We start from the raw sequence: 18339 nt of genomic DNA on the forward strand, positions 1-18339 counted from the left end.
CTCAGGGGTGATCGGGACCAGCAGCTGCTGCTCACACCCGCTGATGGCGCCAAGTGATCAGGGCCGGTGCCAGGCGTCGACAGCGGGTGCAAGCAGCAGCTTTGGCACTGGCAGCGGGTGCGAGTGGGGCTGGCGTCAGCAGCAGGTGCAAGCACCAGGCTGGACTGTGGCACATGGGAGTAAAGAGTTTTCGGTAACCACCAGAGGCTCGCCCCAATGACAGCGACCAAAGCCATGCCTTGGTCTGGCGCCCCGGCTCACCTGCTCCACCATCCCGCCAAGGCCAACGCCTGCCGTGTCCTGCATGCGCCCCTTGGTGGTCAGCACACATCATAGCAACTGGTTGTTTGGCTGGTCCACCATTTGGTCTATTTGCATATTAGGGTTTTATATATATAGACTAGAGGCCCGGTGCACAAAAATTTGTGCACTGGGGGGGGGGGTCCCCCAGCCCGGCCTGTGCCCTCTCGCAGTCTGGGACCCCTCGGGAGATAACAACCTGCTGGCTTAGGCCTGCTCCCGGGTGGCAGAGGGCACGCCCAAGCCCTAGGTGCAGCCCCTGGTCAGGCACAGAGCAGGGCTGATCAGGGGGTTGGGGTGCCTTCCCCTGTCACACACAGAGCCGCAGGGCGATCAGGGGGTTTGGGCGCTGCCCCCTGTCATGCTGATCCCGGTGCCGGGAGGCCTCATTGCTCCGCTGATCCCGGTGCCGGGAGGCATATTACCCTTTTACTATATAGGACAGAGGCCTGTTGCAGGCAGGGTGGGGGCCGGCTGGTGTGCCCTGAAGAGTGTCCTGGATCAGGGTGGGGGTCCCCACTGGTGTGCCTGGCCAGGCTGGCTGAGGGACTGAGGGCCTTTTTCTGGCTGGCGGGTGACTGAAGCTCCCAACCGCTCCTTTATTTATTTACTTATTTTTTTTATTCTGGGCCAGCTTTAGCTCTGAGGTCTCGCTGCTGAAAACATTGATACAATGTTGCGGTCAGGCTGGCTGAAGCCCAGCTGACTGAAAGCCGGTTTCTGGGGTTTTGTTTAGCTTCTATATTTGCAACATAGTTGCTTAGAGTTGCAGCTGCGAGGCCGGCAAGGTGGGGAACGTTGGAGTCCGCCATCACTGGAGCAAGCAAGCCTCCCTGTTCGCTTCAGTGCATGGCTTCCGGCCGCCATCTTGGCTGGCAGTTAATTTGCATAAGGATATGCTCATTAGCCAATGGGAAGGGTAGTGGTTGTACGCTAATTACCATGTTTCTCTTTTATTAGTTTAGATTATACAATTATATTGGGCATGCCTTTTGATAAATCAACAAATCTATTCTTTTAACCATAGAAAAAGCATAGAGTTATTATGTTCCCTTATTTCTTTGGTTTGTAACACAATGAATTTTCTTTCTACCTTACAGCCACATGATGAAGTGAATTCATATATTCTTCTGTTATTTTATAAAATATGAGAGCATCTTAAACACATATTTTAACAGTAGCATAAATTCAGTTTGGAGACTGGCTCAACACTCACAGTGTAATAAACTATATACACTTCCAGCACTACAAACTCACAAAGGACAAGAACAAGGGCAAGGAGCTGAACAACTATGAGCTTTAAAGGTCATTGTGAATTATAACAAAAAATTTTCCTATCTAAGTATTCTTTTTAAAAAGCAGTTTCCAGTCGTGTATTTTTTTATTACTGCTTATAGGACAGCATATGCAAGGGGAAAATGAGTGAAATTGCCAGAGGTGCTACTTTTAAAAAAACTATTTGCCAGAATGTTAAACATTAAGAGATAAGGGGGCCTACATGTGGGCATTGAGGTATAAATGCATATTTCAAGTTAATTACTCGAATCACCTCACTCTACTCTCTTCTTTCCACATACCCTCCATCTACAAAGAATGAGGGTCATGAGTACCTTAAAAAATAAAGAAGAGGTGAGGATGTCTTAACTCAGGGGTCCTCAAACTACGGCCCACGGGACACATGCGGCCCGCTGAAAACATTTATCCGGCCCGCCAGGTGTTTTGCCTCCACTGCCTGTCCTGCTTAGCAGCCGACTCATCCCGGGCCCACAGTGCACATGCGTGGAATGTCTGATGGACAGTGAACTGGCCCCCTGTTTAAAAAGTTTGAGGACCTCTGTCTTAACTGGTCTCCCATGCTTTACAACTACCTTTTAGAATTCTCAAAATTTCATCAGAATTTTTTCCTAAGTCCCTGTCCTGGAGTTCACATATTTTCGAAGGATGATAAAAAGATGCATTTATGGTCCCAGTCAGAGTGGCTCAGTTGGTTGAGCATCATCCTGTGCACCCAAGAGTTGCGGTTCAATTCCTGGTTGAGGCGCCTATGAAAGGCAGTCGATCGATGTTTCTTTCTTTCTCTCTCTCTCTCCTCTCTCCTCTCTCCTCTCTCTCTCTCTCTCTCTCTCCCCCCCCCCCTCTCTCCCTCTCTCAGCATGTCCTCGGGTGAGGATTAAAAATTAAATTAAAACAGATAAATAAAATAAAAACAGAGATAAGCAGTTATGGGAGCTAAACTAAACCAAAATCACACCGAATGCTTTCAAATGTCATTCTCTACTTTGTCAGGAAAGGCCTTTTGATGATAGGTATATGTTCTTTTCTTATTGCTAGGCAGAAGTAATTTTACAACCTATCTTCTCAAACGGTTCAACCACTAGTAACAAGTAGGAGTGATTAAAACATAATTCTCGAGAGCAAAGAGAAAAATCATTTTTAGTATTTTAGTCACATATTCTTCAATTCTTATGAACTCAGTGAAAATAGTAGAGAAATAACAAATCAAACAAAGAACAGAAGATAAATTCAACAAAATACCAATTCCATCTTTGAACTTTGGTATTATACATTTAAAAATGTTTTCCCCTTGGTGAAGAAGAGAAAACATGAGATAATATCTTAAGAGTAAAGTATCAAATAGTTGCCAGAAATCACAATAAGCCTCCTTTCCTGCTTATAAACCATCAACCTTATCTGTGAAGTGAGTAGAAATAAGAGCAAGCATTAGTAACTTTTTTGTTATTTTCCTTTTTTCAATTTAACGTATTGTAACTATTTTTAAAATTCCCCTCACTCTGCCCTAGCTGGTTTTGCTCAGTGGATAGAGCATCAGCCTGCAGACTGAAGGGTCCCAGGTTCAATTCCAGTCAAAGGCATATGCTCAGGTTGCGGAACGTTCCCCAGTAGGGGGGCGTGCAGGTGGCAGCTGATCAATGATTCTCTCTCATCATTGATGTTTCTATCTCTCTCTCCCTCTCCCTTCTTTTCTGAAATCAATAAAAATACATTTTTTTAAAAAAATTCCCCTCACTCCTTACAACTACCATTTTAAGTCATAAATAATGCTTTTCCAATTAAATGTATTATCATTTTCTTAACCAATATCTTTTGGGTCATTTGAACTATTAACTCTCTGTTCTTATAAATATTGCTATATAATTAAAGGCATTTTTCTTTCTTTGGATTTATAAAATAACTAGAGGTCTGGTGCACAGATTCGTGCACATTGAAAGGAAATTAATTAGAAGGTGGCTGGCGGGGCTGGACTGGGCGAGACAGGCCGGACATGCCCTGGAGCCAACCTCCCACGGTTCCTCCCCGGCCAGCCGCACCTGGGGTGGCACAGGGGCTTAAAGGGCATCTGCAGAGTGAGCAGGGTCCCTCCAGCAGGTGGAGTCCCTCAGCCTGGCCTGTGGGGATCGGACCAAAACCAGCAGTCCAACATCCCCTAAGGGGTCCCGGATTGCGAGAGGGTGCACTGGGCCTCTAGTATGCATATAAGACCTTTGGTTAATCTCTTCCCGCCCTCCCTCCCTCCTTCCCTCTGAGATTCATCAGTCTGTTCCATGTTTCCATGCCTGTGGTTTCCACTCCTGCATTGAGCATCTGCCCCTTAGTGGTCAGTGCATGTCATAACTACCAGCCACTCCTCTGGTTGCTTAGGCTTTCATATATTAGTATATAGACAATAAATTACCAGAAATGAGATTTTCCAATTTAAAAAGATCAACATTTTTACAGTTACTGATACAGCCAATTTATTTTCCAAAAAGATACCAATTTACACTACTAATGAAAATATATCTACTCTTTATTTGCCAGAAATGGATTTTTTTAAATGTTTGCTAACATAATATAGGTAAGAAATTGCTCAAAGTGACTAAGAAAGCAGAATTTTTATATACATCTACTTATAAACTATGTTTTTGTTTTATTGTGAATTGTGCACTGACATCAACTTATCAACTAAGGGTCTGAAAGTTCTTCTTCCAAATTATGTAACTTAAGAGTATCTTATTTGCCCTAAATATACCTCCTTCAAACTTTTAAGAAATTACTTGACTTCTAGTGACTGAGAATTTGTGAAACAGACCAATGTAAACAAACGCTCCTTAATTAATAGATTCTGATACCTTGTTACTTTAATGGATATGTTTGAAATGCAGTTACTGAATGATTTTCAGTTTCATCAAAAATTTTGACTTAACTACATCACCATTATGTAAATTTTAAAAATTAGAAGACAATACCTTTTCCTCATTTGCTGTAGAAGAATCTGGATCCTTTCTTTTCTTCTTCAACTTTTTATCTTTACTTTGTTTTGTGCCAGAAGTCTGATAAGGTTGCAAATCTACTCGAGAATGAAATTGATATCGACCACTTTCCACATCACAGTAGTAATAAATTCCAGTGGAAGGATCATAATATAGTTGATTTTCCTTTTAAAATCAAAACAGTGAGTACTATTTATATAAGATAAAATATAAAAATAAACAACAGAAATGTCAAACATATTCAAATATAGTAAATGTTTGTTTCTTTTAAGAACTATAGTATTTTCTGACGATAGTAATTAAAAATATCACAATGAAAAATGCTTGGCCCTGGCAGGAGTGGCTCAATTGGTTGCGCATCATCCCATGCAGCGAGAGGTCACTGATTCTGTTCCAGGTCAGGGCACATGCCTGGATTGTGGGCTCAAGCCTCAGTAAGGGGCAAGCAGGAGGCAGCCAATCAAAGTTTCTCTCCCATTGATATCTCTCTCAGGCTCTCTCCCCCCTCTCCCTCTTCCTTCCTCTCACTCTAAAACCCATAAAAACTTTTTTTTTAAAGAAAAATCTGTTATGTCCTTCAGTCCAAAATATAGGTGTTTTCAAAAATATGTAATTTTTCAAAATAACTTTACCATTCAATATCTGCTCTAATTTTCCTGGGGTGAAAAAATGTGAACATTTAAATATTAAATTGAATCATGAAATTACCAACATTTCACCACTTTTTTAACTTACAGAAACAGCAATTTCATATGGTTCAACTTAATACATCAACAAAAGATTGTAACAAGAAGCCTTTTAGAAGTTATGAAAACGAAGGCATGCACCAGAAAAAGCTGAGCACATGGAAGCAATTACAGACTCATATCTTTAAAATTACACAATAATGGTTTGGTACTATAAACCCCTGAACCCTTTTCTCAATGTCATAAAACAAAGATTTGCCTTTGAATGTTCATGACTAAAAGTCTTATAGAAAAACTTGGAAATAAAGTTAAGTCCATAACTTTTTACACAAAGAAATTGATTTAAAAATCATCTTCACTTAATTAATTCTACAGTATCTAAAGACTTAAAAGTAAAGCAGCCACACAAAAATAAATTTTGGCAAATTATAGATAAAAACTAGAAAGATTAAATTATGCAATCTGTATTTTTTAGATATTGGCCAATACTCTATAATCAAGACTTAATTAAAAGCTTGTATTTTCTTTTCATCAGAAATCCATGCAGATCAAACCTCATGACATACTGAGATTAAACTATAACTTCTTGAAAAAGATAGTTTATTTTTCCAACTGTTGATATTGCAATTTATTGTCTTTAATCCATTTTGTAGATTTCTTACAAAAATATTTTTAATGCTATATTTCACGTAACTAAAACACTGAATGAATGTGCTCTAATCTTATTTCTAGTGATAACAGAATGTTTAAAACTCAAACCTTTTAATCTGGTATGTCCTTCAGTCCAAAATACAGGCATTTTCAAAGACATATTTAAATTTTTATTTAATTAAAAGATGAAAATTAGCACAATAAAAATGGCAAAACAACTAGGTCCCTATTTTACTGAGACATATAACCTGCAGAATGTAAATAACCATTTACAGAATGTCTGTAGGAAAGATACAGAAAGGAAGGTAAAAGAATGATAAAGAAGAATGTCATATACTCAGAAACTCCGTATTTTCTTAGAAACCAAATAAGGAATAGCTTACTCTCTTTAGTAATAAGCATTTAAACATTAGTTTTCTAGATATTAACTAGCATTATCTATAAGCATACTCCAGTGAAAGAAAACCCTCTCTATACAAAGGATTTACAAAGTCCATATACTAAGTGCAAACTAGCTAATGAAATCCCTATTTAAGATATTTAGCAATATCATTATGTTCCCTAGGTTAGTTAACAATACTTCCAGAACTGGAATAGTGAATACCTGGTCCACTTTTGGGCATTAGATTCTATAATTCCTGAGGATCAGATCACATGCCTAGACCACCAAGGTTGAGGTATGTGGGTGAGTTTCATCATCATTGTCAAGTCCTGATTAAAAATCCAATTAAGTACCAGACTTCAACAGCCATTACACTGTATAAATCAAGAACTTAATTTTCTAGTTCTGTCCTAGTCAGTGGCCCATTATATTTCTGATTCCACACTGCTTTCCTAGTTCTCACTGTTAACAGATTGATTTTATAAAAGTGAAATGCTTAAAATCCAAAGAATATAAAATACTAATAATAAACATGCTAATGAGAATTCAAGAAAAAGACCCCCCCCGCCTGTGGCCTCAAATGGTTCATAAGTATTTGAAACAAACAAATCTCACCCCAAGCCTAGAGTTAACAATGTCACTTCCTTATAAATTCTATTAAAAAATGTTAGTGTAGGTTCTTAAAATTTTCCAATAATGTAGTTGTCTGCCTTTATTAATACTCCAACATTTTTGTACATTCCTTTATATTACATCAATTTATAATAATCACAATTAACTTACTTAATTATAAACCTAAAATTATAGCTTCACAAGCTATTTTGTAATTTTTTACTCTTGTCAAATACCTTTGAATCAAACATAATTTTTAAATGCAGCTTCTTGCTTTCCTTAGTTCAGTTTAGGGTTTAATATTTGGTATCAAGCATCTAAGTATACAATTACAGTACTGAAAGGTTTGAGATACTTACAGAATCATAATAGAAACCAGTGCTGTGGTCAAAATACAGTCCAGTATTCTCATCATAACTAAATCCCGTCTGTGATACAGCAGCTTCTGCTGCAGCTCTCAAACTTTCAGCTAATGATGAACCTTCTAAGGATGCATCCTCTGTTGCTAATGCAGATGCTGGTTCCTAGATAAGATAAATTCATGTCAAATAAGACAAAAATATTCTTATAGCAACTTAAAAGTTAGCAAAATTAGAAATAATAAATAGACTTAAGAGCTATTTTAAATAATAAGGCTTCAATTTCTGCAATGGAAGGGATGGCTATCAATTACAATTTGATTCACTTAAAAAATATTTATCAGTTAATTCAATTTTGACTCAGTTTTGAAAACACTGACCATTACTTAAAAATAAATGCCTAATACCATAGGGAAGTAATCCACAAAATATGGACTCTGAAGTACACTTTAAGACAAACTATCTAGAGTCTTCCATAATCATAGGTCCAAAGGGAAAAAACATTTTAGAAGAGAGATGGAAGAGAAAGCTATGGATTATGTGAGATTTATCACAGCCTCAGCAGTTGCACTGTATAAACCTTACTGGGATCCTGATTCAAACACACAACTACAGAAAAAAAATTATAAAACATCCAACTTACAAAAATCTGAACAGTGGCAGGATATATGACAGAGAGGAAGCATTAAAAAATTTTTGTGTAGCCCTGGCCGGTGGCTCAGTTGGTTGGAATGTCATCCCATACATAAAATGGTGGTGAGTTTGATTCCCAGTCAGGGCACATACCTAGGTTGCGGGTTCGGTCCCCAGTCCGGCATGGAAGGGAGGCAATTGATCGATGTTTCTCTATCACACTGATGTTTCTCTCCTTCCCTCCATCCCCCTGTTCCTCTCTCTCTCTCTCAAAAAGATCAATAAAAACATATCCTTGGATGAGAATTTAAAAACAAAATTGTTGTGAACAAAGTTACTGTGGTAGTTGCACAAAATTTTTTGATTGAGCCAAAATATGACAAATTTTCTGTTTTAGTTTATGTACATCACAAGATTTTAGAACACAACAAAGTAGGAAACAAATATATGAGCAATTTTTGTTTCTCTAAAAGTGTAATATTCTGCATAATTATACACAGAATATTTACAACCCTTGTATATGTTGTCATGGACCAAAGAAGTCAATTTGCATAATAATAATAATGAAGGCCAAGTTCTTGGGCATCAGTAGTAGTAGCATTTTATTACCTGTGAATTTAAGGCAAAATGGTCCTCTTGTTCACACTCAACCTTTTCCGTTACATCAGTACCAGCATACACATCATTTTCTATTTGTGACTGGTCTTTAAAATTATAAGCAGAAGCTTCGATATCCTGATCTTGCTGCACTGAAAGTTCTGTCACTTTATTTGGAAGACTAAGATCCTTATAGTATGTCTGATAATAATAATCTATAGCAAAAACAAATTGTGATACATATTAGCATAGTGTATATAAAAAGGACTTAGAATTCTAAAATATTGGCACTGAAACAAAACAGTACACACTGCAAACCATATTTTTATAGTTGTACACATTTTAACAGATTAAAATTGATAGTGCAGATAAATCTGCAGATGCTTTTATCTTTGATTCTAATGTCACTTTAAGTACCCTAGCTGTCAAGCTAAAAAAATTAAAAAAGGTAAGCAGATTGGTATTTTCCATAGCAAGACTAAAAAAGAAAATAGGTAAATAAGTTGTATTCTGTCAAAAAAAAATTAGCAACTCTTAACAATTTCTAACCACAAAGGTTAATATCATTGCATATCAAATGTCAATGGAATAAAGACATGTCAAAGGTTGATTTCTCTGTCAAATAACTCTCATGATGCTGACTTTAAAAAAATATATATTATCATGCAGACATGTAATATTAATCCTATTGCTGTGTTTAGCAATTTAACTAAATTAATAAAATAAGACAAACTTAATGGAAAAATAACTTTTGATCCCTACTTATTACAACTCAGTTACGCAGTTATTTTGCCTCACAACATAATTCCACTGATGAGGTCATGGTTGTGGGCTCACCATTGCCACAAAGGCTTAAGAGACTGTCACTGAACACAATATTAAGTGGAATGCATCAACAAGAAAACACATGCACCTGGTCACATGGAAGACCAGATATGAGAGAAGTTACTCAGTGAATGTGTCACTAAAGACACAGTAGTAATCCTGTGTATTTATAGGAATGACAATGCATTTCTACTTTCGCATCAGAAGAGCAAATCAATTACCTGAAAATGAAATATGTAATCATATGGAGAGAAGACAACCTTGTAACAGTCCTCATATTTATCTAGACATTTGTCTATTTTAAATTTAGTGAAAATTACATATTAGCATGATTTGAATGTGATAAATGTTAGGGTATCTCCAATATCAACTAAATACCTGAGATTGACCAAGGAGGGTGGTTCTCTGTTTGTACTTCTACGTCAGACTTATTATCTTCCTTTCTCCCACAATAGAGTATTTTACTGAGCTCTTCTACCTAAAAGAAAACAAGGCTTTAGGAAAAAGAAATCATATAGCAATCTAAAAACATGCACACCATTCTCTTGAAATTACAATAATTATTTTTTTCTTGGTATAACTTTTAGAGAAGTACCAATAGTAGGCAGTTTCCTTTTCAGAAAAACTGAAAATACTATCATTTACTTTCTTTCATCTTTTACATTTGCAGAGGGAAATGCTTTTTATTCTTATATTCTCTTGCTAAACCTCAAAATATCCCCTTTGAAAATCAAATAGACTAAATTAATAGGACTTTATGAACAGAATCCTTTATTTCCAAAAAATAAGAATGTTTTTATACTAATATTTTAATTGGTCAGCAGTTCTCTCTAAAGAATTAGGGGGAAAAAACATTAATTCTCATGCATTTAATTTAAAAAGTACTTTAATGTATGATTTTTCTTTAAATTGTAGTCTTATGACTCAATACTGCATCAGAAGAGAAGAGAAGTGACTGCCTCAGAGGGGCATCCATTCTCCCTGTGCCTCACTGACTGCCAAAGCTAGAGCAACAGAGTGCAGAAACAGCCATAAGCAATGAGGAGCAGCCTCCTCAATACACCTCAGACAATACCTAAGAGTGAGAAGTCTATTACAGGCCTGAAAGAAACTAAAAAACAAGCTTCTATTTCTTTAATAATATATAAAGCTTAAAAAGAGAAAGGGGATAAAACTGATTATATATAGCCCAGCTGGTGTGACTCAGTGGTTGCATATCAACCTATGACCTGGGAGGTTGAGGCACAAGCCCAGGTTGTGGGCTCAATCCCCAGTAGAGAGCGTGCAGGAGGCAGGTGATCAACAATTCTCTCTCATCATTAATGTGTCTACTCTCCCTCTCCCTTCCTCTGAAATCAATAAAAACATATAAAAAAACTGATTATATATGATCTAGGCACTTCATAAATGATCAGATCTGCTCATACAACCAGGGCTGGAACTAGGGCGAATCAAGCAAGGCACCTAGGTAGCAAATTAAGGAGGCACTCAGCCTCAGCTTCCCGCAAGTATTGGGTCTATACCTGAGAGTCAGTGCCTTCTTAAATTTTTCACCCTAGACTACGGATTGCCTCGTCCAGTCTCGGCTCTGCTCTGCCACTACCACTATTACTGTCAACTAGATCATTTCTTTAGTATCTGCTACGTGCTAGGCACTATATTTGTCACTTTGGGTAACATCTTTATTAATTCTTACTACCATCTCACAAATTAGTTTTCCTAATCCCCATTTTATATGTGAGAAATCTGGAGACAAAGTAATTTGCACAAGTTTATACTGCCTCCAAAGCCTGTACATATGTTTTTTAACAGTTCACCCTCAATTCTCAACCCACTTTTTACTGCTCTAGATAAAATACTATTTAGTAATTGGGGGTGACAGTTAACAACCAAACTCTACCACCACCAGGGGAGGCTGATTAGGAGGAGAGTAAGGAGTAATGACCATCACCAGTAGAGTCAAGACTTTCCATCCATTTCAATGTTTCATGTTAGACCACTCTTAAATTAACACTAATAACCAAACTGCTGGCTCTTCAACTGTTAGCAAGCATGTTTATTTGTTTTTTTTAGGATCTCTCTCTAAAGCAGGCACTACTTGAACAATTGGAATTTATAAAAAGGTTTTTTAAAAGGCTGTCATATTTTGCTTCCCTTCCCCCAAGGTTTTTTAACAATATTTGTAGTCTCCTAGCACTGTCCTTAAACATTACAGGTATTCAAAAACTAGTTGAATAAACAAATCCAAATTTTCTATAATATCATAATGTCAATAACTATGCAATGGGCACACCAAGTCATTGCAACTCAGCAGTTCTTTTCATAGATCATTTGATAATAAGGCATATCAAAGTTTGATGACATTTTAGGGTTCAGACTACATATGTGGTTTTAGCAATGGTACCCCATATATTACAAAGGACTAGACAACAGTTTAATTGAAATTAATAATTATGTGAAAATAACTTATCAGGACACAGTGCAACCGCCAAACAAATCAAGTTGGAAAAAAGCACTATGCTCCTCTTTAGAAGTTTTTTTTAAAAGTGTGACAGTTTAAATATCTGTCCTTAATGTATTTTATAAAAATGAAGTTAGCTGCTTAGTCTCTAGCAAGGAAAGTTCTATCTTCCCTACTTCCAACAGAAAACTCAAAATGATAAACTCCCAGAATGACCACCTTACACAATGCTCAACGGCTTGTTCACGCTTAAATGGATTGAACCTTCACCTGGGCGGTGCTAGCATTCTTTTTCATGGGCAACCGAGGGTCAGGGTCAGTTCGCACATCTAGTGACAGAGGGGATTCTGATGACAGTCCCGGCGCTTTAAGAAACCCCAAAAGGTGACCTGGAAAGGTACTACATGTGCCTACTGCCAGCGGGCAATGCCGAGAGAACGAAGTCAGCGCACACCGGCCGGAACTTCTGCTCGCGCGCTTATCTAAATCGAGTAACCGGAACTCTTAGGTTTGCTCCAAATGCACGTGGAATTTTAATCGCACTGAACTTTTATTTCTTTCAAGTGCCAGGGGACTCAGAGGCTTCGAAGGCCGGGGCGGGCGGGGCGGGGCAGGGCGGGGCGCGGGGCCGGCGGACCGCGCACCTGGGTGCGGAGCTCCTGGTTGTTGCTCTCGGCGCTCTGGTACAGCCGCTCCGTGTGGTGCAAAAGCTTCTCCACCTCCCGCACCTGCCGCTTGCAGCTCCGCAGCTCGCGTTCCAACTTCTCCACCTTCCGCCTCAGCTGGGCCAGCTCCGGCTCAGGGGAGGTGGGTGGCGATGGAGACAACGAAGGAGACGGCGCCTCGGACGCCATGGGGTCCGGCGCGAGGCGGCCCGTGGGCGCCGAGGGGCTGCGCTCAGACGGAGGTGGACGCCGGCGGCCCCAGGAGCCACGCGAGTGCGTGGGCAGCGAAAGGCGGCCTCAAACCCGCCCGGCCTCGGCGGCCCCTGGCCATGACGGCCGGAAGCTCGAAGCCAGGAGCCGAGAGGAACTGCCCGCGGAAGGCGGTTGGACCCAGCCCAATCCGCCCGGCTTTGAAATAGTAAAACTTTATTGGTAAATACCTTCCCCAGCGACCGAGGCAGTCGCGGGAGCGTTTAGAGAAGTGGGAGGACCTAAGAAGCGAAGGCCCAAAGCGCTCCGGCTGTTCCCGAGCTGAACCGGAAACGACAGCGCCCGCGGTGGGCGGGGCCGAAACCGGAAGAGAAGCGACGGGGAGCGGGAAGGGCCTCACCGTGCGCATGCGCACTTCCCGCCGACTGTGGGGGCAGGGCGGTCCGTGGGGGTGTGGGAACGTAGCTAAGGAAGACCTGGAGTGGCAGAGAAGCTCGCAGCCTTTGGTCTCAGGCTTTTGCCCTTGCGAAGCATACTACTTGACGTTATTCACTTTTTTTTGATTTTGTAATTTGTGTTTTTAGTTATTATTTTGTACTTAATCATACTCCTTAGTTCACAGAACATCAACAACATTGGCCCATGGGCGGCCCTTCTGTTTGGGCGGTGGAGGTGGTTTTTGTTTTACTGTAGCTCTATATCTCTATTCATCAGTCCCATTACCTCCTTTCTGTCTATATGAATACCCACTCTCACTTGTGTGGTTTATGTCCTTAAATGTAAATCTATCCTTATAAAATGTTTCATGTCTATTTCTTTTACATAAATAGTATTTGATTAAAATTTTTAAAAAATGAATGTTATTAATTTTATTAGTTATTAATATTAGTAATTAACAATATACTAAGTGCTGCATAGTATTTCAAGATATATGTATGCCACATATTATTTAGTCCACTAGTTGTCAACATCTAAGTTATCTCCAATTCTCTATTACAGTGATGGCGAACCTTTGGAGCTCGGTGTGTCAGCATTTTGAAAAACCCTAACTTAACTCTGGTGCCGTGTCACCTATAGAAATTTTTTGATATTTGCAACCATAGTAAAACAAAGATTTATATTTTTGATATTTATTTTATATATTTAAATGCCATTTAACAAAGAAAAATCAACCAAAAAAATGAGTTTGTGTGTCACCTCTGACACGCGTGTCATAGGTTCGCCATCACTGCCTATTAACACAATAGCACAATGAAAAAGCGAGCCTTGTTCGTGCCATTTTATTGACCTGTGCACTCATTTCTTTGGGATAGGTAGCAAGGAATGTGATTTTTGGTTTATAGGGCAAACATTTGATTTCACTATGTTTCACTACATGGTTTTCCAGAATGGCTATATACCTTTACCCTCTCACCAACAGTGCACAGGAGTTCTGTGTCCTCCACATCCTAATACATAATGTTAGTCACTCTTGTATTTTTTGCCATTTTTGTGAATGTAAAGAGGTAGTTCATTGTTGTTTTAATTTGCACTTCTCTGATTACCAGAGGATTTCATTTTTTTGTTGAAATGGCTATTTGGACTTTCCCTTCTGTGAATTGCCTATTTATATTTTTTGCCTATTTCTTGGCGGATGTGTGGTTTGTTTTTTGGGTTTTTTTGGCAGTTCTTTCTATAAACTAGATACTAATCCTTTACAGATATCTACTCTCAATCTGTTATATATCTGATAATTTTGTCTGTAGTTTTTTTTATTGAACAGAAATCCTTAATTTTTTTATTTAATTTCATTTCATATGCTTTATGATTTGGGCTTTTAAATCTTATTCATAAAGTCTTTTCCCATCCTAAGTCATATTTTCTTCTATAACATTATAATTTTAACTTTCACATTTAGTTCTCCACTCCAACTGGATGGATTCAGATGTATTTTTCCACAAAATGACCTAGTTTTCTTCAGACCATCTCCTTTACATTCCTTTGTAGTACCACCTTTATCATCTATCAAATTCCCATATATGCATGGGTCTATTTCTGAGCTCTCTATTCTGTTTTGTTTGTATATTAGTCTGTTCCTAAGCAGAACCATTCTATTTTCATCACTTTGGCTTTGTAGTATATATTAATATCTGGTGGGAAAAGTTGCTACTCTGCTTTTACTTTTCAAAATTGATTTATTCATGAACCCCTGTTTTCCATATAAATATTAGAATGAGTTTGTTGAGTTCCTCAAACAATCCAATGGGATTTTTATTAAGATTTCATTGAATGTATAGCTTTCTTTGGGAATAATTAACAAAACTTTACTATGTTAAGATATCCCATCCAAAAAGAAGAGGGGGGATAAAAAGGTAGTCTATCCACATACATTCTTTTTTTGTTCCATTTATTCATTCTTGTTTGTACTTTAATAGGGTTCTAATACTTTTCATGATAAAGGTCTTAGGCATTGTTTCTTAGTTTATTTCGTGGGTACTCTGTTGTTTTATTGTGAATGAAGTCATATTTTCTAGTATATTTGACACAGGGGAAAAAGTCAAAGTAATGGATAGGTTTCTAGCTTGGACAAAGGAGGTAGGAACTATTGGAGGAGAGTATGCTGCATGGGGGAGGGCAGGATGCTTTAGTTTTTATTTTACTGATAATACTGAGTTTGAGGTGCCTGTAGGGCATTCATTACAGATGTTCAGTAAGTAATGAGTATTCCAGAAACCCATCTAAAACTTAAGAAACAGAAACTAATAGAACTAGTACTGTATAAAGCAAACACAAATGGCCTCAAGGGCTGGGGAGGTAAAGTAAATGAATGGATAGAATAGTTAACAGCCCACTACTGAGTTCTGGAGAACTGAAGGACCATGTAGGAGTGGACCCAGTGTTGCAGAGCTTCCAGTTTTTCCAGAAAAGCCAGAAATTTGGATTTTTATGTGAAATCTGTTTAAAAACAATGGTTCAAGTTAGAAAGGTAATTTCTGACATCATTATTATATCTTCACAATACATGTGTGCTGCAGGGACTGCTCCAGTGTCCTCTGATTTTTACCATCACTGCTGTCTGCCCCTCTCCTCCCCTTTCTTTGTTTTCTAACTTGTCTCTTTCCCTCTCTTTCCCCTTAATTTTATGATTTTGTCTATATATGTCACTATATGTCTATATATGTCACAATAATAGAGCTCTTTTCTTCCAGGCAATGAATCAACTAAATCCTACAGCTCATTTAATCTTTGGTTTTTTTATTATAGCTAGTAGATAGCTATGGAAATCACTTAATTGACCTAATTCTTTATCCATCCTGTATCCACATCCTTTGCCATGTGACTTTGTAGTTTCACTAAAGAGGCCGAATCTCCCCTCCACCTTTGAATCTGAGTTTGACCATTTGATGTGTTTTGCCAGTTGAGTGAGGTAATTGCCAAAAACAGTAGACTAGTTCCTAGCCTAGGTCTCAAGAGCTGTTAGTATTTATGCTTGCTTTCTTGGATTCCTGACATTTCCATGAGAAAAACATTCCCAGGCATGTCTGCTGGTCTCAGAAGGAGGATCAATGACACATGGAACAGATCTATTGCAGGTAAGTCAGCCTAGAGCAGGAGCCCCAGGAAACCACAGGCAGTTAGCAATAACTAACTGATAGTGGAGATCAGCCAGCCCCCCAGTTCGCCCTTGATTTGGGAGAAATAACAAATGATGTTTGTTGGAAGCCACTGAGTTGAGAGTACTTTGTATGTAGCAATAACTAACTGATACTTAACCTGATCTAGAGCCATTCCAGGAACCTGTGAGTTTCAGCAGGCTGGAGTCCAAGTACCTGATATATTACCATATTCCATAACAGAGGATTATTGTCAATTAAATAAAACCTGATTTATATCCAACTTCTTTTAGAGTACCATCAATTCTATAATTAATGAAAATTTACCTGTCATAATTTATGTTGAATACAATGGGTAGCCAACTCTCTCTTATCTGATCCTACTGTTTGATGTCACACAAGAATATCTGGGGAGCCATAGCATTTCAATAGTTCTGATTTATTGCTCCATATTACTTTTAGTCAATTGACCATTGCCTGTTTCCTTCCCCTAGGGACCCAAGGAAAGAATGAGTCGGTGTAACACTAAAACACCTTCATGATGATAAAGGAAGGAAGCCAAAAGAAACTAGGCAGACCCCTTTTCTCTGCCCGCAACAGAATACTTACATTTTGCACCCTCATTTTATGATTGTATAACGAGTAAAAAATTACAATATTGAATTTCCCTACACTTCCACCCCCAGGGGGGCAGTCTATCATGAAGGAACGCAAGACTAGGGTTTAGGAAGAGAAAGAACTATCCTTTTAGAGAAGGCAAGGAGCTAAAAGGAAGGACAGGTTTTATCTAAGACCAGAAGGAAACTAGAGAATGGAGGAAAGAGGAAGCCAGGGCTGGGAGCCAGGGAACGTTGCTCAAGAGGAGAGTGTGCGCCGAAACCGGTTTGGCTCAATGGATAGAGCGTCGGCCTGCGGACTGAAGGGTCCCAGGTTCGATTCCGGTCAAGGGCATGTACCTGGGTTGCAGGCACATCCCCAGTAGGAGATGTGCAGGAGGCAGCTGATCGATGTTTCTCTCTCATCGATGTTTCTAACTCTCTATCTCTCTCCCTTCCTCTCTGTAAAAAATCAATAAAATATATTAAAAAAAAAAAAAAAAAAGGAGAGTGTGCATTGCAGGGGAAGAGTTGCACAGGTAGAAAGGACCACCACCAGGGCTGTTTAGCAGGGCCTAAGAACTGTTTTGAAACTGAGCCATCAGAAAGTAGTTTACCCTGCTTTCATCCGAAGGAATATCTTCATCACCTGCACCAGGGGATTCTGATATCTGCCCTGAAGTGGTCAATGAGTACTTCATTTCTTCAGCATCCTCCTCTGCGGGTTGCCTAGGAAAACCTGCAGATCACCCCCGTCCCCCCACTTTGTTACCTAATGCATACAATACTCCCAAGACACCCATGAACCCATAGGAAAGAGAGGACGGGGACCTCCAATGGAGTGGGTGTGGGAAACATCTCACATTGGTATTTGGGATGAGGTTGCTGAATGAATCTATTTTGATGCTGGAGGAGTCTTCTCCTTGCTTCCCTCCTCTTGTCCCCCAAGATAGAGGAATAGTTCTTGACAATTCTCCTATAATAATTAAAACTATCTAAGACTATAAGAAAGAAAAATAAAATTTACCAAAGGAAACATTAGAGTGCCAGGAGTACATTTTTACCTTGTCATTGTTTCAATAAGGTCCTGGACATGACTATCATTTTTTTTTATTTTATTTTTTTTTATTTTAATTAAATTTTTATTGTTCAGATTACATTTGTTCCTCTCCCCCCCCCCCCATAACTCCCCTCCTTCCAGTTCCCGCCCCACCCTCCGCCCTCACTCCCCACCCACTGTCCTCATCCATAGGTGCACGATTTTTGTCCAGTCTCTTCCCAAATCTCACATTCCCCTTTCCCCCCCAAGAATAGTCAGTCCATTCCCTTTCTATGTCCCTGATTCATTATAATCACCAGTTCATTCTGTACATCAGATTATTTATTCACCTGATTCTTAGATTCACTTGTTGATAGATGCTTGTTTGTTGTTCACAATTTGTATTTCTACTATTTTTCTCCTTTCCCTTACTAAAGAAAACTTCTGACACTTCGAAAA

The 18339-nt window shown here is 39.0% G+C and overlaps 1 protein-coding gene across 1 annotated transcript in view; it reads right to left on the minus strand.

Annotated features, from left to right (window-relative positions):
• AGGF1 (angiogenic factor with G-patch and FHA domains 1) overlaps nucleotides 1-12978 on the minus strand; it is a 32437-nt gene extending 19459 nt beyond the window's left edge. Inside the window, 5 exon segments of the mRNA XM_006081305.3 lie at nucleotides 4548-4736; nucleotides 7262-7426; nucleotides 8504-8706; nucleotides 9695-9794; nucleotides 12422-12978. Coding sequence (XP_006081367.1) covers nucleotides 4548-4736; nucleotides 7262-7426; nucleotides 8504-8706; nucleotides 9695-9794; nucleotides 12422-12631 — 867 coding nt within the window. The 5' untranslated portion in view covers nucleotides 12632-12978.
• Nucleotides 12979-18339: the final 5361 nt, after the last annotated feature.

Source organism: Myotis lucifugus, unplaced genomic scaffold (genome assembly GCF_000147115.1).
Source record: "Myotis lucifugus unplaced genomic scaffold, Myoluc2.0 scaffold_0, whole genome shotgun sequence".
Lineage (NCBI taxonomy): Eukaryota > Metazoa > Chordata > Mammalia > Chiroptera > Vespertilionidae > Myotis > Myotis lucifugus.